Source organism: Passer domesticus, chromosome 5 (assembly GCF_036417665.1).
Source record: "Passer domesticus isolate bPasDom1 chromosome 5, bPasDom1.hap1, whole genome shotgun sequence".
Classification (NCBI taxonomy): domain Eukaryota; kingdom Metazoa; phylum Chordata; class Aves; order Passeriformes; family Passeridae; genus Passer; species Passer domesticus.
The window spans coordinates 71544176-71564211 of NC_087478.1; the positions used below are offsets into that span (position 1 = coordinate 71544176).

The 20036-nt window shown below is 40.5% G+C and overlaps 1 protein-coding gene and 1 long non-coding RNA gene across 2 annotated transcripts; one reads left to right on the forward strand and one right to left on the reverse strand.

Moving 5' to 3' along the window:
• Positions 1-1613: 1613 nt before the first annotated feature.
• On the reverse strand, positions 1614-6310 carry LOC135300930 (uncharacterized). The gene is made up of 2 exons (XR_010362674.1): positions 5801-6310; positions 1614-5676 (listed from the first exon to the last, which is right to left on the reverse strand). It is a non-coding gene; the product is annotated as an uncharacterized LOC135300930 (long non-coding RNA).
• AMN1 (antagonist of mitotic exit network 1 homolog) lies at positions 6183-19649 on the forward strand. Its single transcript, XM_064420948.1, has 7 exons — positions 6183-6455; positions 10411-10543; positions 12764-12908; positions 13276-13493; positions 14907-14963; positions 16542-16653; positions 17236-19649. Exons 1-7 carry the CDS (start codon positions 6190-6192, stop codon positions 17307-17309), a joined length of 1005 nt encoding a protein of 334 aa, XP_064277018.1. The 5' UTR covers positions 6183-6189; the 3' UTR covers positions 17310-19649.
• Positions 19650-20036: the final 387 nt, after the last annotated feature.

A 20036-nucleotide genomic window follows, 5' to 3' on the forward strand; every position in this document is an offset into this window, starting at 1 on the left:
TTTGTTTTTCTCCTTCTGTAAACATATTTCTTTCACATCCTTGTTTGTGTCAGTCTTTGTCAGGAAACATCCATCTTTCACATCCCTGTGATGGGTTTAACTTAGGACTGTTGGTCAGGCTGATCTCAGCATCCTTCAACACTACAAACCATGTTTTCACTGGAAATGGACTCCATTGAAATGGAGTTCAGGATCTTGAAAGGAGGAAATAAGGCAAAAGCTAAGACTGTTGTCCTGGATTTCAAAAGGCTTCAGCATGTTCAGGGATCTACTTTGATGGGATCCTGGAAAGAGAACAGGTCCAGAAAGACTGTTTTTGATTGGTTGGAATTTTTTTTTTTGTATCTCACAAGGAATTCACTTTCTACAAGCTCAAGAATGGCCTATCCTGCTGTGCAGGAGAACCTGAAAGGATGGCAGGAGGGTTTGCATGGACGTGCAAGGAGAGATTGACTGAACTCAAGGAAAGAAATTCATGAAAAGGAAGCGTAAAAAGAGCTGGACATAAGCACAGGTGAGTCAGAAGGAACTGTCTAACTCTGCAAGGATGAGCTAGGAAAACCAAATCAATCTGGTCAAGGCAATAAGAAGTGCTTCCACAATAGAAAATGTGCACCCACCCCTGAATGTGACTGGAACCTGGTAAAAAAACAGTGCTGCAGTGGGCCACCACGAAAGGTACTGCAAACGTGGGTGACTTCAAGTAGAACTTAGCAGAATTTAATTTAGCTAGGTTTTGGGCACAGAGATGCACATGTTAGCATGAGGGATCACTGAACCTCAGCATACAACGTGTGCTGCCACTAACAATGCAGTCTGTGTGTGCTCTTTGTAAGGGCTTGTTCCCACAGGAATGTGTGAAAATCTAATGCTTTCCTGAGCAAACCTCAGTGTGTACCCTTCTAGAACATTTGGTTTGTACAGAAAGAGATGGATGGATTTGTTTTACTTGGAAGAGTACTGTAAAGATGTGAGGAACAATGGGGCTATTGAACCTTGTCACAGAACATTGTACAGCAGTGGCTATACCAAAGAGGACTGTCCCGGTCTGCTGCATTGCATGTTTCCCAGCATTGCAGGAGACATGTAAGACTAACTTTTAAAAACACCTTTTTCTCTTAAGCATCTTGTGCTTTTTTTTTCCTTTTGAGATTCAACAGAACCAGAACTTCACACTACAAAGCAGACATAGAAAGATTTAGGTTCTCAATGCTGCATTTGCCTTAGTCTTTATAACGCAGTTGGGGTTGAAAGGGATCTTTAAAGGTCATCTAGTGCAACATCCGTGCAATGAGCAGGCGCATGTTAACTAGATCAGGTTTCCATTGAGCTTGATCAGGTTTCTATCCAGCCCAGTGTGAACTGGATAATTATATAGTGAGGTAGATTGGAAACAGCTTCAGCTTCTGAGTTCAAAGGACCAGCAGCACAAAGACAAGCTGGAGACCAGTCCCTTGCGTCAATACTAAGGTCATATCATGCAACATCTTCCTTAATGACCTTGACAATGCGACATGTCAAGTGCATGCTCCCAAGTTTGTAGATGATTCAGAACTGGAAATAGTGATTGATGTTACTCATTGTTCCCCAAAACAGATAAAAATAATAATTAAAAAAACCCTTAACACCAATGTAGTATTATGAAGCTGGTATTCTTTATTCAGTGCTGGATGCACAAGGGGATTTGTCCTCTGAAATATTGTGCATGCTGAATAAAGAAAAGCTCCTGTTTAAATACTGTATTTTACATGCATATTCATTAGTTTTTGTCATGGTTTGACCCTGGCACAATGCCAGGGCCCCCATGAAGGGTATATTTTCAAAATGGTGGCTGTGAGATGTGACCCGGGAACAGAACAAAGCAGGCTCTCATTCGGGGATGGAGGGAAAAAAAAACATAACACTTTATTTATTACAAATCTAGAAAGGAACACATACTAAACTAAGAATGAAAACCTTCCAGATACCTTCCTCCTCCCCCTCCCTTTTCTCCAGAGATCCACCACCCCTCAAATTATCAACCCTCAAATCCATCAGGGAGAGAGGAGTCCCCCCTTGCCTCATGGGCCTCCCCCGGAAGCACAATTGAAACCTCCTGTGCTTCCGCGTCATCCATGGCCCCACCCAAAGAACATCGGCCCTCGTGACTTCTCCCCCCCCCATGTCCAGTGCTCTCACCACTGGACACGGGCCAGGACTGCTTTTAGGGCTCCCCGTTTAAAGATGCTCCACCCACTTCCAGAAACAGCAGTCTCTCAACTCTTGGGACACCAGTCCCCCCCAAATTTCACCCCCTGGGGCCGAGGGGCCTCATGAACAGAGATCTTCCTCTCTGTGGAGACAGAGGGCATCCCACACCCCCTTCAGCCGTCTCTGTTCACGCCGCTGCTTCACTCTTGACTCCCGGGTGTTGCCTCCCCCTAAATACAGTCTCTGGGTCACAGGGAAAAACACGGGTCTGTCCATGGCTATACAAGAAAGAGTCCAGCCCAAGGCCACTCCATCATCTCTTCCACTCAGGATTCTTCTCTCTTCCAGCTTTCCTCACGCTTGCCCATCTCTCATCTCTCTCTCACCTCATCCTGATTCAGGAGGATTCAGTATTTGTAAGGTTTCTATTAGTCTACAAAGGGGTTAAAATCTTCAACTCTGCCTGCCCAAGGACTCCCACATCTGCCGGGCACTTCTCTCGCCGCATCCCCCGCTTCTGGCCGGCTGAGTTGCCAGCACAATCTCTGTCCCTCTCTCCGGGGGGGCTGCCCAGACATCTCAATTCTCATCAACCCCTGCATGTTCTCCTCCACCTCTGCACCTTTTGGGGCTCCCGGCCTCCTCCCTGTCATGGCCTCCCCCACCCAGGCGCAGCTGGGCAGGGGAGAGGCCAGACTCTACTCACCAACGCCGGATTCCCAAAGAGGAAGTTCTCTGAGAATTTCCTGCTTTTAACCCCCGTGTGTTCTCAGAGGCGTATCCAAACTCTTAGTGGCTACCTTAAATGCCAATTTTGAATTTGGCCCCTGATTGGCTCGACTTAGACCTTTCCAAAAACACATTTCTGGGCCAAACCACGACAGTTTTCCAGAATAAACATACATATGACAATCATTTCCCTGAAATCATTAACTTTTCCCCTCCCCTTTATGCACATATTCTTATGTTCTGGGAGTCTCTTAGGTGGTCCCTGGTGGTTGACCCCAGAGTGATACCTGACTGTCCAGTGAACTGGTAGAAGTTGGCACATGGGCTAGCTGCTTTCCAGTTCTTCTTGCAGAATGGAAATTGTGCAGTTCCATAGGCCAGTGGTGTTTGAAGAATAAACATTGTGTTAGCCCACCAAGGTGCAGAAGATTTTTTATCTGGCAACCTCATGATGTCCCTCTGAATAGGGAGAACTGACAGGCTGGAGAAATCAGCAGACAGGAACCTAATGGAGCTCAGCCAAGGCAAGTGCTTTTTTGCAGCTGGGGAGGAACAATCCCACAAGCTGAGGTCACTCTTTGCAGAGAGTCTGTGTTAGAGCATTTCCTGAGCCACTCTTTATAGCCTGGTGCTTTATCAGTACAGTTTCTCCACATGTTCAGGCTGATGTGGCTGAAGTCCTTCCTGCAGCTGCCTGCAGCCAAAGCAGTTTCGGAGCAGCATCTGTCTGCTCCTTGGGATAATCTGATGCCAGTTTGAGATACAGCATAGGTGTGTGAAGTTTGGCAGTTCATGAACTGCTTCAGAAGCAGCTCCTGAGGTTAGACAGTTATAGTCACTGGGCTAGTAATTATTTAATTACTTCCAGCTGAGAAGCGGAGGAACATATTACTACTGTGATAAATGGATATGATTTGTGCTAATTAAATCATAACTATATCAATATTTTATAAAATATTTGTTATAAAGTAATAAAGGGTAAACAGATGGGCCCTTTGCAGATGTAACATGTGAGAAACAGGACACAGGATGTAGTATTGAGATAGGCAAGATCCCAAAGCAGAATCAGCCTTGGGACAAACAAGGTTGGGACGATTCCTAAAGCAGAATTGGGATGAGCAAAGTTGGGATGATTCCAGATATGGAATCTAAAGTAGAGGTCCTATCTATAAAGTAATAAGACTTATTTGGAACATAATGCTTACTTACATGACACAAAGCTTAATGCACATCTGCAACCTGCCAGGTTATTCAGAGGGCAGTGAGGAAGAGGTGAGCCTTCCTCTGAAAAGACCACCAAAAAGCCAGGAGACCCCCTAGCAACAACGGAGCATGTGCCATGCAGTATAGTGATGTAGATTTCAATAATCAAAAATAGGATGGGATTTACGGAAAATTATTGATGGATATGTATTAGCATGCAGTATGTAAGGTTTACTTTGGATTCTTTTGTTTCGGACGTGAGGCAGGGTGAGAAGCCCACCCTGTACCCTAGTTGGTTTTGCTTATGCTTTATATGAACCTTAATCATACCTAATTAATCACTGCTAAATTTTATATATGCTTGCTTATATTTAATATACTTGATTGTATTCATTTATACAAAATTGCTGTTCAATTAAAATTGCTGCTAAATGCAATTTTGTTGCTTATTAAATTAGGCATATATAACTTGATTCATAGCACTACCCACTTCCAGACTCACTGCTGGAGAAAGGGGTGAACTGAATCTTGTGAAAAATAGGAAAAGAACTGGTTGCTTGTCAGCCAGGCCTGTGTGCTGTTTAGGTTTGTCACTGAGGCACACAGAATATGTCAGTACCACGCAGTTTGCTACAGCTTTATCATGTCTCCTGACCCCAGGAAAGGGAACTACAGGGAAGCCTGCCAATGGAACCAGGAGATTGTAATTAACAGATGTGAATTAAAGTATTGGCATGACTATAACCTAACAAAATAAAGACATTAATTTCAGTATAACAAAATAGCTAAAAATGGGAAAGAAATATAGTAACCAAAAGTGGCAAAACAGGAAGACAAGCAGCTGGATGTAATATGTACAGGTAAAAGATAAGGAAGAGTGGGTGGTTTTGCATCAACAATAGGTTAAATATATAGTAGGAATGGAATGTATACCTAACCACTTGCTTATCAAATACTAACCAAAAAAGGAAAGAGGGAAATGTGGTAAAAATGTTGTATAAACCCACTGAAATCTATATGAAACAGAGCATAGAGCACAGACTCTAATGCTTTCTCTCAGCTGGCTTAATAAATGCGTTTTTAACAGACAAAAATTGTTTGGCCTGTTGGCCTTTGTTTCAGTAACGGGCTCATGATGACTGATTAGCATTGCAAGGATAAATATTCAATTACGTGCATGAGGTGTCACAATCAAGCTGGTCACATACAAGCAATTTTTCTTTAGGGGGTTTTATAGCTTTCACCACAATGGTACAACTTGAATCATCCAATTACCTACTAATGGATATTTCTAATTATTCAATCCTAAAATATATTTTAGGATTTGCAGCGTCATCATGCACCAGCATCTGTTGAAGCAGTGATCCTGTAGAAGGGTGCAGTTTTCCTCTGAAGGTCTAGTGGTGGTGCAGATGGGCCTGGTCTTCTTCTGGGAATCCAGTGGAGAAGAAATCTGCTCCTCTGGGAATCCAGCAGGAAAAGGCTGCTGTGGTGTTCCAAATCTCAGATCATATCCAGTTAGGAATGCTTGGCTCCTCCCCGTGGGCGCAGCATCTCACAATGGGATGATGTAATTTTATCAGCAATGAGGTTATGTCTTGCAGACTCAATGGCCCACTTACAGAAGATATTTTGGAGGGAGGGTGGGTTGTGGAAGAGATAAAGAAAACTGCCCTACCTGGTTTAACAGGTGGCCCAATTAACAGAAGACAGCTGCCTGACCTCTAACAGACGGCAATAGAACACACACCCCCAGCCACATCTTGTATTTGCAACCTAAGACAAAGCGGAAATACAAAAAGGAAGGGAAAAAGAACCAAGAAAACCCCAAAAAAAACCAAAATCAAAGACAAAATTAACTGCAGGATGAAAGAGCTGGCTGACAGCAGGCTCTTATCGCTGCGGATGGATGCGGTAACAGGAAACTGCTGTGCAATGCCTCACTGATGGCACCAAGGAGGAAAGAGCCCTTAAAACCACAGTGGCCCTTGTCTGAAGGCTCCCAGCCTCCCCTGCACTTCTCCCAGGCTTGGGAGAACACTTTCTCCTAACAATTAAGCTGTGGAAATGGGGAGTGAGAGCCCCGGTTTTTTGCTGCGGGGTGTTCCAGCGCTGCAGGCCGTTCCGGGAGGCGCTCCCAAGGCGGGCCGGGAGCAGGACTACATCTCCCGGCATGCCGCCGGGCGCCGCCGCCATCTCGGCACCGACCGCCGGGCCGGGCTGGGCCGGCGTGCCCGCATTCCCCACCGCGTTCCTCGGGCCGCGCCGCATTCCCCGCTCCCTGCCATGAGCTGGGACGGCGCCGGCGAGGAAGTCCGGCTCCTCCTGGACCTGTGAGTGCCGCCCCGAGAGGCTGCCGGCTGCCCGCCCTGCCAGGGGCTCAGGGCTCGGAGGCCTTTGGCGGCGGTGGCGGAGCGGCCGCGGCCGCTGTGGGTGCGGGCAGGAGCGGCGGGAGAGGTGGCGGGGCTTGTCTGAGGTGCCCCTCGGGGAGGAGTCACAGGGCAGTGACAGGGGTGACGCGGTTTGGCAGGGTGGTGCCAGGATGTGATCCTTGACAGATCCGGCTGTGGAGGGACGGCTGAGGGTCGCTGGCGTCACCTGGCCCCAGAGAATCCACTGAACGGTGTTTTGCTCTGAGTTTTCGTCCATGTTGATACGGAAATTGGCTAGAAAATAAATTTTCTAACACAATTTGAAGTATTAGAAAGCAGGCATTCTTTATTGAATAGCTGGACACATTTGAAGGATTTTTCCTCTAAGCGAGTATAGGGTGACACTTTACCAGGTGTTTATTCCATAGTGTTCATACATACTCTTTAAAGCATGCTTCCTGGCTGATACATAAACATCGCTTTCCAAGAACTAATTTTCATGCATCCACATCTCACTGGAAGTCCTAGAGGGTCTGAAAGGGTCTCACCAAGTGTCCCCAGTGTTGCAAAAAGTGACTTTGCCTTGAACCTTTCTTAGGACATGCACAGTTGCTTCTTGTTACATAACTTCTGCACAAAAACCACTGTATTCCTCATTGTCTGTTTATCCACTGGTTGCAACTACTTTTAGCATCCTGTGTGTCAACTTTTTTATTATTTTATATAATTCGCTACTTAGTCTTTAAGCTCTATCTTGTAACTCTGAAGGGGAGCTGAACATTTCTATTCTCTGCTTTATCTGTCAGTGTCAAATTCCTTTGTGTTCCAGAGGAAGTTAGAAACAGCACAGGAATAAAATGTTTCATTTGAAAGATAAAAGAAGAATAGCTAGCAAAGAGTACAGTTAGATTGTTATTCCTACCTTAAAGCACTGAAGATTATAGTTGCCATGGTGTAGCCAATAAGTGCTTTATAGTTTCCTATAAAGTAGAATTACTGTGAAAACCTTTCTAATTTAAATGATTAATTGTGTAAACTGCAAATCAGTATTGTACTATGAGAATATCAACCAGCTTTTTGAAAAGAACGTGATTAATCTTAATAACCATTCAAACTAAATTTAATATGCCATGGTAAGAGTTGGCATAGCTCACATTGATTTCCATGTATCTGTGTTGGGTTTGGAGTATTTTCTGCAGATTTCAGCTAAGCAGTTGGTTTAGATTTAGAGGCCCCTTTTGGAGCTGGATTAGTGAGACAAACCCCTGCTTTCTGCTCACCATGTTGCACAGCTCCTGCCTGTGAGCAGGTTCACATCTGTGGTCTTCAGAGATGGTAATAAATGGTGTGTTTACTATCTTTGAGAAGATTGGGTTTTTTTAGAGGTAAACAACTATTCTTAATTTCTGCAGTCAAGTAAAGGAATGTTGTATATAGATAAGGTGTTTAATCTCAAAACAAAGAATGTGGATGGTGTAACCCGTATGTACTGAGACAGAGCTTGGTACAGGCTTCTCTGTTGATCAGTCAGCCGAGTTCATCCAGCAGTCACTGAGGTTCTGTGAAGGTGTGGAATTCTTGCACATCTCTGCGGGAATGAGTTGAAGGTGGTCCTGGTGTGTGTTTGGGTATACAGGGGTGTCTGCAGGCAAGGCCTGGGTTTAACTGCCCAGGTTCTGCTTGAAATCTCTCCTCCATACAGTGTCCTCTGCAGTGACCTGCTAGAGGTGCTCATCCTACTGATTTATTAAAATTTATGGATATTGATCTTGTACTGATATCCAACTGTGATGGACAAAAGCTCTCTAAAGTTAGAAAGTGTGTGTTTGTGACACAGGGCAGCGTGGGGGATAGCTCCCAAATACACACTGCAATGTACAGGTGATTACAGAGTCCTTTTATTGATACAAGTATTGAATACCCAAAATACAAATACATATTCACAACTGTGGAATACAAAGCTGTGTTTCGTGTCAGGTACATACAGGCAATGTGTGTATTTGTCATTGTGATGTGTGGAAACCGACCATGGGACACTTATAAAAATGAATTCTAATAAATAGCTGAGGAAGTAAAGCATGGAAAAGGCCTTTGAACCTATCCTTTGTTTGCAATTAACCTTTATAAGTCTTAAATGATTGAGGAGCATTTGAATTAAAGCTTTAAGGATGTTGTGGTTTGACAGGAACTTCCTGCTTGTAGCTAAGCCTTAAAGAGTTTTGCAATAACCTTTTGAAGTATAATTTTAGAATATTGCTTGTAGTAAGGATCTTTGAAACTATAGCTTTAGAATATATAAAAAGGAAACATGCTTATCTTGATGCCTTAACAAAACAGTGAAAAGCAGCTTGAGAAGGGAAGATGAACATCAACTCAAGGATTGATAGTTTCAACCAAGGGAAGCTGGACATCCCTGTTACGAGATTTTAGTCCTTGCAATTAAAAGGTGGACCCACATCTGGAATCTGGACCTCACCAGCTGGGAGACTTCTTTCTTCTTTCAGAAGCCGGACCCCACCGTCTGGGGATACTCCTTTCTGAGATACATCCTGAGAAAAACTAAATCACTATAGTGTATAGAACTGTGATGTAAAAATTGAGAATGGAAACTGCTGAGAAAGCTTATGAGTACCCCTATAAATACCTGTAAGCCTCAACTATCGGTGTGCAGCTGGAAGGAAAACTTCCCCCACTGTACCCAGCGCTGTATTGCTCATACTTTATTATATTAATTAATAAATTGATTGCTGCTTGAATATTGGCCTAGTCAGGCTTCTCATTTATAACATAACTTTGGTACGTCCCATTCTCAGCTTCCTATACTAATTAGTTCAAAAGCTATTAAGCGTGCGTAGTTTGTTCCTTGAAATGGGTCAGTGGTCCCTTTCATGGGGAGGGGTCCCAAAATGAGGAAATAAATGAAGTCTTTCTCGTTCTGACCTTTGTACCTTTTCAATTCAAATATGACAAATTAAACCTTGGTAGAACTCCCATTCCCTGTCTTCAGTTGTTTTCAGAACAGAGGGGGCCCACAATTGTCTTATGTTACTAAAAGCTATTTGTTAGTTTCTATATTCTTCATTATAAGCCCAGCTAACAAACATTGTGTTGACAAGCAGTCAGTTATTAGTTAACTACTAACTCTTAAGTTCATCAAGGCCTACATATTTATTTTAATTAACTTCAATAAAGCTTATCTCTAACTAAAATCTTAACTCCTCTAAAATCTCTAAATTCCTTAAAGTTTGTCTCACTACACTATAGGAACTTGAGTGACTTTTTAAAATGTGCTTCCATGCTGGAAACCTTGCTTCTTTCCTGCCTTAAGTCTGTGCTACCCTTCAGATTATAAAGCATTAATATTTTGACATCTTTAAAGTTTTTATTTGGTGTGAGTTTAATTTCTTGCACTTTGGTGATATTTTGAGGCCACACAAAGTTTTGTTGCAAAACTTGTTACCTGTAGGGACTGCAGAGCTGTGCTTATATGCTGAATTTAATTTGGCATTACTCCAGGCTGCTGCTGCCCCCTGCACTCAGCCACTTGTTCTGGCAGTGTTGCTTCTGTGTCCTCAGAGTTTTAGTCAAGGGGATTTTCGTTCAGATCAGACACTTAACAGCTCACGCTGCAACTGTGAATTTCAGAGACAGCTTGAGGAAGGCACAGAAAAAAATGGTTGAGGGGCTGATTTCTGCCTCCAGCTGCTTAGAGAACAGTTTCACAGAAGGATGAGCTTGACCCAAAAGGGCAACAGCTGAATCAGTGGTAACATGGAACAGCTGAAACTGATAAGGAAAGTTTCCTTTCTGAGGAAACCATAGCTGGGTGCAGAAGATGACAATATATAGATGGATTGTTCTAGTTCTGCCATGTAATGCCTCTTTTTGACTGTGTTCTAACTTCCCTTTATTTCAGATGCCTTCAGTGTTTGACAAAGAACCTTTCCAGATACTCTGCAGATATTAAGTCATTGCCACCCAATATAAAGGATAAACTGATCAAATTAATGAGTAGGCAAGGGCAAATAACTGATGCAAATATCAGTGAGGTAAGAATCCATTTAAAACTATACTGTCTGTTTTGGGAGAGGAAAGTAGCCTCTCTTGCACACCAGTCTGTTCATGAGTGAAGTGTGTTTTGAGATACTCCTGCATAATTTTTTACATATATATATTATATAAAGAATTTCAGCAGAATTGTTGGAATACTGTTGGTAGAATTCTATTGACACTAATTTATTTAAATTTTGGTTCCTTGAAAGATAATGATGGCAGAGCTAGGAATCGATAGTTCAAATTATCCCCTCCCTTTTGCACACTGATGTGTGTCAGTGTTTCGATATGACACCAGTTAATGACATTTCTTCAGCTGTAAATTCAGGGGCACATCTGTTTTGCTGTCTGTTACTGTTATCTTGTTCAGCCTCAAAGGGAAGCGTGAGAATTGGAGGAAGCTAAAGGTTTGCCTTGGTGAAACAGAAAATGAATGACTCCCTGTGCATTCCTGCTTAGACCTGTAACTCAAGAGATAAATATTCTCAGTTTTTCAGAGTCATGATAGTGGAGCCAAGACTAGAGGCAGAGGCACTGTGGAAAACTTGCAAACAAAACAATTTAGCTTTAGATAAGATGATTTTGTGCTTACACAAAGTAAGTGTTTGAGTAAAAATCAAGTTCTTTGGGAAAATTGACTGGACAAAATCTGGTTTAGGCTAGCTTTTCATTAAGGAATAATTTCAAAACATCATAACAGATTATATAATTAAAGCCATGTGATTTTGTGTGTATGAATGCACAAAATCCATTAGGATATTTTTAGTCTGGAAATAAACTGGAGACCTTAATTTACAGACTTTTCTGCTGTCTCTTTCTAAAGTCTCCTCTGTATTTCTCCTCTGTATTTGTCTTCATTCAGCAGATCATCAGTGCCTTCTCTTGGAGCCTATTTTCCATGTAACTCTGGGAAATTCTGCTCTGGTTCTTTTTTATGTGTTTTTCCTTTCTCTCTTCCTGCAATCTCCTGCAATTATATCCATAGTTGTAATGATTTTCTCTGGACATATTATATATTAGCTTTCTTTGCTAACAGTTTCTCATTTATTTTTATTCATGTCCTCTCTCTGTTTTTCAGGGTTTTTTTAAAAGAATTTTCCTTGAAATTGCTTGTAATTTGCTTGAATTTTGCTTAAATTTCAGATGAAATTCTGTTAATCTGAATTTTTGTGTATACTTTTATTTAATGTCTTACCTCCATATTCTTGTCCAAATTTGTGTTACCATGCATCTTTTCTCCCCTTACTCTGCTTTTTGCTTGGAGCAGCCATCCACATGCATTCTAAATCCCTATTACCATAAAGTTTTATAAAGCCATTCAGCAAGTATCTGCAGAATATAAACTTGTATTTTTAAATGTCTTTTTGTGTGTGCTGCATCCAGGAACCCTTTGTCTATCTCAAAATCTTATATATTTGCCAGTTTTCCTTTTAATGTCTTTATTGTACATTGTTAGAGTGAACAACAGGAGGAATAGGCCTTTAACAGTTCTGTCAGCTGTGCTGTTATCTTTGCTAGTTTGGAAATTTATGTTTCTATCCCTGGGAGTTAAGGATGGGAGTGACAAGCTGAAGGGAGTATCTGGTGGCTATTGTTACTAAAATCTGATGCCTTCCACTGCTTTGGGTTTAGCTTTCATAAATGCTCTCTTGGGAAAGATTTCACAAAAATTCCAATCTGGGTCTTGGGGGAGTGAAAGATCCCATTTAATGAGAATTTGGTACGTCTTCTTGGTGTGGTAATGAGAGTGCTTGTTTATGAGCAAAAGAGAGTGTGTGGGTGAGAACAATACTTTGGGGGAAAATACCTTCCAAATATCACTCTTATCTGTTATGCAAGTTGAAGTTTTGATCAAAGTCAGTATTTTGTGTTTTGCACTGCAGATTTCTGCCCCCATAGTTTTGCTAGCAAGTGTGAGGGCATTGTGCTGGGTACACATGTAGCAAGTGAACCACCAAGATTGTATTTCCATTGTTTAAGTGGCAGGATTAATGTGTTCCTGCTCCATATGCCACAGAAACAGTTCATGCTGTAGGAGATGAACTGTTGCACAAATATACCAGATTTTCTTTAGTTTTTAGTTCCTAGGACTGGTAACCCACCCTCTATTGCAAACTTCTATGTGATGTCTAATATTACAAGTATTTTTTGATATAAAAATGCACCTGTTTGATGGCATAGCAGAGTCTGACTGAAATGGTGGGTTTTTATTACAGGTATTGCACCCTGCTGTGGAGTCTCTGGACCTCCGAGACTGTGATATTTCAGATAATGCATTATTGCAGCTTTGTCACTGCAAGCAGCTGAAAAAAATCAACTTAAATTCTTGCAAGGAGAACAGATTTGGAATTACTTCAGAAGGTGTGTTATCTGTGCAAAGATAACTGGGATCTTATTTCTGGCTTATTTTTCTTGTTAGATTGAAATAAATTGCAAAGAATATATCTAGGGTACATATTGCTTAAAAAATAAATCCCCAATGCCACCCCAGCACTAATTAACAGTCTCTCCAGTGGTGTAAATTTCAGGCCTAGAGCACTAATTATCTTAGGAGAGAGCTATCAGGTTACTCTCCTGCCAGATTTCTGCTAAAACTGTGCTATGCTCAACATGTTTTCTACTTTATCTTAGTTTTTCCTCCCTCAAAACTTGTTCCAGAGCCTTTGGACTCAGCATGGTGGTTATGTTAAAGAATGAATACCTCTTTCAAGTGTTGTTTCTTTGGCAGGAGTCATAGCACTGGCCTTGTCCTGTCCCTACCTGCGTGAGGCTTCTTTCAAAAGGTGCTGTGATATAACTGACAGTGGCGTTCTGGCTCTTGCACTCAACTGCCAATTCCTGCAAATAGTGAACTTGGGCAGCTGCTCAGGCATCACGGATGCATCTCTGCAGGCACTAGGACAAAACTGCAAATTTCTTCACAGTGTGGACTTCTCATCTACTCAGGTAGCTACAGTGGCAATTGGCCAGTTGACGTTCGTTTGTTTCTTTTTTAAGATTGTCATGATAAAGTTCAATGGGGCTTTGTAGCTTTATTACTTCACTTTAAAGTTCAAAGCTTGTAGCTTTACTCTTGACAAGATTTAGGACCATAATTTATTTCTAATTTCTGCCTCTTAAGGAAAAGGAAGGGTATATTTTGCTTATTAGTGATTGGAAAAATACATATTTTGGTATTAGAGCATGTATGGTGAACCAAAGATAAACTTCTGTTACAATCTACCTTGGGGTTTTTTTAGTATATTTATTTAGTGTAATAATTTTCTTTAAGTTGTAAAGTAATCCAAAATATTCCATTTAAAGAAAGTAGAATCTTGGACAGATTATTATTGCCTGCTTTCAGTTAGGACAAACTGATGTGGGTAATAATCTAGGATGTCAAACAATACAAGCTCCTAGTAGGAGTAAACACTCCATAATTAAATGATATTTTAGGAGTGATTGTGCTTGTCAGAGTTATATTACAGAGTCAACACTGAAAGAATGACATTTTAAATGTCAGAAATGGCAGGGAAGAAGATTTAACAGCAGTGTTTAGCGTGAGAAGGGGGAGACAAGCTGCAAAGGCAATCCTGTAACATATTCCATAATTACAGGGAGATAATGAAGCGAGAGAAAGGTTTTTTGCAGTAAGTGTAGTGTTCAGTTGACACTGATGGTGAGAAATTATGTTGAATGTGAGTCCAGTACTGAACATTCACAATGAAATGCCAGTCTGGAAATCATGTAGGAGGTTCTTATTTTAGATGCTATTCTTCTTTTGATTTTTCCAGAAGTAGGGTATCAAAAGAGTCTTAATATTTTGTTTGGTAATTTTTATTTATTGCCATTTAACTCTTATTTCTCCAGACTTATTTCACTGCTTTTTTATTTCCTTGCCTCTTTTCCTTTATAGAATATAGCTGTTTCCCTGTATGTATTTTAAATGAGGTAAAAACTTACTCAGTAACTACATGTTTACACTTTTTTTAACTTTTCTGCCATGATTACTTTTTTCCCCAACCCAAATTGGTCTAGGTAGAGCAGAAATGCTTTTTAAACCTAAACATTTAAACTGACCATATTAGTGTACCCACTGTTAAATGAGACAAGGAAGCTGCAGAAATAGCAGTTACACAGTTGGAAGTATCCTTGCAGAAAGCCAGGCTGGATCAGGTGGCAGGAGGATGAAACAGTATTTCATAGAATGAAAAAAAACCACTTTGGATAATTTTCTCTATTAGTTTAGCTGGGAAGAAAATACTGTAGTGTTATGTGTATTCACTGACTGCAGGGAGTGAACAAATTAATATGATTTTTGCATCTAAATAGCTGTGCTTGAAAAAAATGAGCTTTAATGCATTGTGGTTTTTCCCTCAGGTAACAGATGATGGCGTTGTAGCACTAGTGAGTGGAACATGTTCAAAGAATTTAAAGGTAACTGAGTTAACCTAATAACAAAGGGGTGAACAAAGGAAAATACCTGCATTTTAAAATTATAGTTACTATTACTTCTGAGGGAAGGTTTTTACTGGCAGACTTTCATTGCTGTCCTCTTTCAAGATCCTTGGAGTTTATGAATTGGAAAGACTTTGCAATAAGACAGTGACTTTTTTACTTTTATCCTACAATCTCCAAAGTATATTTTACCAAATCCTAACTTCACTAGATTTTATTATCTTTTTTTCCGTATTTTTTCTTATATGTTATATTTATCGATAGGTAAGGAAATTTAGAGGTGGGGAAGAAAGTTGGTAATAACCTGTTTTGTTATTCTGCTTTTCATCTTTTCCTAGCATGTACAAGAGGCAGTAGTTGTACAGCTGCAGAGAAATTAAGAAAAGAGCAGGGTTTAGTATAATCTTGAAGAAGTTCTTTGATTTCTTTTAGGAGCCATGTGGATAAATAGAAATACCAGAAACTTCAGCAGAGGTTGTTTTGGGAAAATTTGGGAAACACCAGAATTTAATTGGGGTTCTGTTCTCCTGGACAACCAGTTGGTAGGAGAATGTCATAGGCAAAGTGATAGAACTCAAACACCCTGGAATCTCGTTGAAGAGCTTACTCAGATGTCTTGAGTGCTATGTGTGTGTTGGGAAAACTCACCTTTGATGTTGGAAAAGATGTAAGTTTGACAAGAAGATTTCACAGATATGTGTACTTGACAGAAAGCTCTCTGAATGCAGAACCAGAGAACAGCCTAGAGACAGAAGCAGGTTTTGATAGAAGAACAATAGATGTCTAAAGTGAGAATTGCTGAGCCAGTTGTTACTGGACAACTAAGAAAGCAAAGGTTAAGTCAAGCTGGAAGGAGGTTTTATGACTAGACCAAAGGATATGTTGACCACAAACAAAAAATATGTTTTTACCAAGCAGAAATAGGTCTTAGGAAAAGAAGAAAGATACCATAGGCAAACAAACAGGCTGATGTGGCAAGTAGAGAAAAGGCTAAGAATTTTCCACTGCAAAAAAACAGAAAAACAACTTTAAGCTTAAACTGTAACACGCTGACTCATGTGGTTGGATAATAATGACTGTAATGTGGAAATGATAGTTGTGATAGGCTAGAGGTAATAGTAAAGGTATCGTGTATGATGCTGATTGGTTACTATGTATTAAGATGCTCAGCAAAGAAAAATATATAATGCATTGTAACCAGAATTAAAGCAGCTTCAGGCTTGCCTATAGGCTGTAGCTGGCAGCCATAGGCATGGGTCTGTTACCCATGACCTGAGACTGCTGTAACATCTCTTACAGAATAAACAGCATTTTGAAGAGCTGGCTGGAGTCCCACGTCTCTCCTCTCAGGCTCTTACACTTCATGTTTTTAATGTAGATTCTTTACAGAAAAGGTGTCTTTTTCTTTAGGGTATTTTCCTGCTCTGTACAGGACCACATATGAGGTCAATGCACAGAGGTCATAATTCCTTCTGGCTGGGGATCTTTGAAATGGGTTGGGCAAAGGAAAACTCTGGGTGCTCTGACAGGCTGTTGTCATTCCTGTTTTCCTAACAGGAGATCCACATGGAGCGCTGTGTGAATCTGACTGACGTCGCTGTGGAAGCCGTCCTTACTTGTTGTCCCAAGATACACATTTTTCTGTTCCATGGATGCCCACTGATAACAGGTAGGTCTAATCACAAGATAATTACTTGTTAATCATACCTTCTTGCTTTCTGAAAAACACACTGTACTCCATAAGTAATCCCAAACAAATAATAACTTTCTGGATAAAATAATCATTGTAAACTAAGATTTTTAAAGCAAGGTGAGAATTTTGATTTGAAATGTGGCAGCAACCTTCAGAGAGGGGATTTTTTTTGTTTTGTTTGTTTGTTTGGAAATTGTATTTTTTTTTTCCTCTTCAGCATGCTGATGAAGACCCAAAGACTTCAGAAAAATATTAGCACCTTAAACCCCTACTCTATTCCAAAAGTGTAGAATAGCATCTATTCAAGAAACAGTGGAATGGAGTAGGACAGCCTGTGGGTGTTTTAACTTCTCTTGGTTGGTGATGCTTTACAGTTAGGTGATTGGAAAAAGAACCAAGAGGGTTTGGATTACTACAGATGTATCTGAAGTGTGATATTGTGGTAGCAAAAGAAGTATAATAGCAGACATAGAATTCCTTTACTGTGTTGTATGCCTATTCCAAATACCACCTTTACATTCTAAATAAATAACAAGAAATTCCTTTGTTCTTTTTCAGATCGGTCCCGAGATGCTTTAGAGCAACTCATCATATCAAACAAAATCAAGCAACTAACATGGACTGTTTACTGATTGTTTATCCTGTACATGTGAGTGTCAAGTTTACAGGTGGAGAGCTCCTTCAGCAAACAAGCACCTTGGAGAACTACCTGGTGACTTTTGTTCCACCAGGTTGCATCCCTCCTGCTTCCCACTGGAGGTCTCCATTGCCATTCCAGTCCTTGTCCGTGAGCCTGGGCTTCCTCATAGTCTTTCCTTGGAGCCCTGTCTGCATTTCCATTGATCATATTTCATTAAGCAGAAAGTTAAACTATCTAGGGCCGCTGCTCAGGCTTCCTGAAGTGCTGGATTTGGCTGCTACTTAGTATCCTTTAGCAATTTAGCCACAAACCCAGTTTTGGTAAGCGTGTGTTCTGAGTTTGTATTCTGGGGTAGTACTTAAAATTAAAAGTACCCAACTCAAATGTAATATTGACACACAGCATTGTCTGTGAAGTTGGGAGTTGAATCTAACAAAAGTCAACAGCCAGAACTGGTGAATGGAGGTGGCATTAACAGTGATACAAATGTACTTTCAGTAGTAACAAAGAATCTCCTTTCACCATGTACTTTGCTAGGTCTGGAATAAAAAACTTAGGTACCTTTCTTCTGATGTTACTGATGCTGCAGGTTTCTCTTCTTACTTACCATCAAATACGTGCTGGATTTTTACACATCCAAATGTAGAGCCTGTGAATGTGTAAACATAAACTTGCTTTGGAATTGTTATGGTGACATTACACATTTCAGAGTAGTAGCTCTGACCAAGAACAGGATTTTATACATGGGCAAATATTTAATTTGTCCTGGCTTTTGCCTGTGTTTCTACATGAAAATCCTTTTAGGGAACAAAACACTGGTACTCATAAGCATGTCTGTGAATGAAATAGGACCAAATGTAGTGTCTGAGCACATAAATCTCAGGATGGTAGAGTATGTGTTCTGCTGTATGCAGTTCATTACATATCCAGTGGCCCCCAGAAGCTGAAAATATCAATTAATTTATTGTTAAATTATAGTAACATTAAAAAATTATTTTTGAACTGTAGAGTTTATTATATGATGGAGCAGTGCTCTCATCACAATTATAAGTCATGTTCCTATGATTTCTGCATTAATGTCCTTAATGCGAGCCATTTTAGCTTTATAAGGGCATGGAGCACACTGGGTTCATCCTCTGGATCTGGAAGTAGAAAGGTTTAGCTATGGTGGTATAACATGGATTTGATGACATCTGCAAACCTAAAGAGTTTAGGTAACCATAAGGAATATGTTTACTTTACCATTTAACTCTTGTTATAGCCACACCTAAGCACTGCAGAAATAAACCAGTCTTATATTAATCTATTTAAAGGTCAGGTCTAATTGCATGGAGGGTAATGTTTGTTCCAGTATTAAGTGATATGATGTCTGACAATAATCTTTGTTCTTCTGTTGATTATATGGTTTATGAAAGTGCAAGACTATTTAGAAAAGGTCTTCAGGTGTCAGTAAAAGTGTATTTTTTCAAGACCTGCACCTAAATCCCTTACTCTTGTTGCATGGCTCAGCCCAGTGATGAATATTTTCCTGTGATCCCAGTGGGTGTACCTGCACCAGTGCAAACCATTGCTACAAGGAGTTGATTTTGCTGTAGTAGCCACAAGCATCTGACAGCTGTCACTGCAGCAAATCCTTGCACCAGATAGAGGCCTAATAACCTAATCCATCAGGTTGTTTGTTTGTTTGTTTGTTTCCTCTGAGGAGTAGTTTATGATTATGCCCTATGGAATCCCTGGGATCAATCAGGGCCCATCATTCCTTTGAACTCTTGGACAATAAATCTGTGTTACACTATTTTTGATAGTGAATCACAGAGCTGTTTAGGCAGCTCTGTGAAACAATGCTACTGCTAACCTCAGTGGCAAAGTTGTCCTTTTTCTCCTTGCTAATATAACCTTGGATTTGTCATGTTGAAGGCAAGTGCAGCTTATACTGTGTCCTTAAGTGTGCCTGTAGATTTACTAATTTCCCCTACAGCCTCTTTTCAATGTGTAACTTAGTGGTACATCCTCACATGGTGCTTAAAAAGCTGTACAACACTGCAACGAGGTAACACTGTAATTTTAGGTTTGAAAGTTTAATGTAAGTTACTTTAAATCCTTCACCATTAGAGCTTATGTTTTTAGTATTTGCATAACTCTACTGGAATGTTTTTTGGTTCACAGTAATTTTCAACAAATGTTTACAGGCACTGGGTGAAGTGGGAGAAGAACCTCATGGATGTGCTTGCCACTTCATATTCTCCGTTGTTTGGACTTGTTAATGTTGTGAGCCTTGCAGAATATTTGCATATTGTTACGAAGATTAAAGTTTAGAAGTTGGCTGTTTGGATAGTTCTGAAAACTTGTTGGATTATAGAACCATGTACGTCTGACTATGCTCCTAAACCTCCTACTTCATGAATACCATGGTACTGAGTGAATACCACACACTATTTCACATTTGTAAGCTTTCACTACTGCACAGTGGTCTGTGGTGCAGTTATTAGCTCCCCATCACTACTTACTCAATAATTGACTGCTCAAGTTGACACTTCCTGTAAGACTGTTCTGAAAAGATTGGTTTCTTCTTCAAATGGCCACAGTTCCAGAATCTTACCTGAGGATCAGATTTTTTTTTTTACCATGTTTGGCAGATGAAGCTGGTTCTTAGTTGGCAGATAAAACTGAGAATGATCCTAGAGTTTGTCCAGCATCTCCTCAGGAGAAGAGCAAAATA

Bases quoted from the DNA above. Each gene is read 5' to 3' on its own strand.
- AMN1 (XM_064420948.1), top strand. From the start codon at position 6,190: ATGGGGAGTGAGAGCCCCGGTTTTTTGCTGCGGGGTGTTCCAGCGCTG. The intron at 6,456-10,410 runs GTGAGTGCCGCC...CCTTTATTTCAG, and splicing joins GTCCGGCTCCTCCTGGACCT to ATGCCTTCAGTGTTTGACAA. The intron at 16,654-17,235 runs GTAGGTCTAATC...GTTCTTTTTCAG, and splicing joins TGGATGCCCACTGATAACAG to ATCGGTCCCGAGATGCTTTA.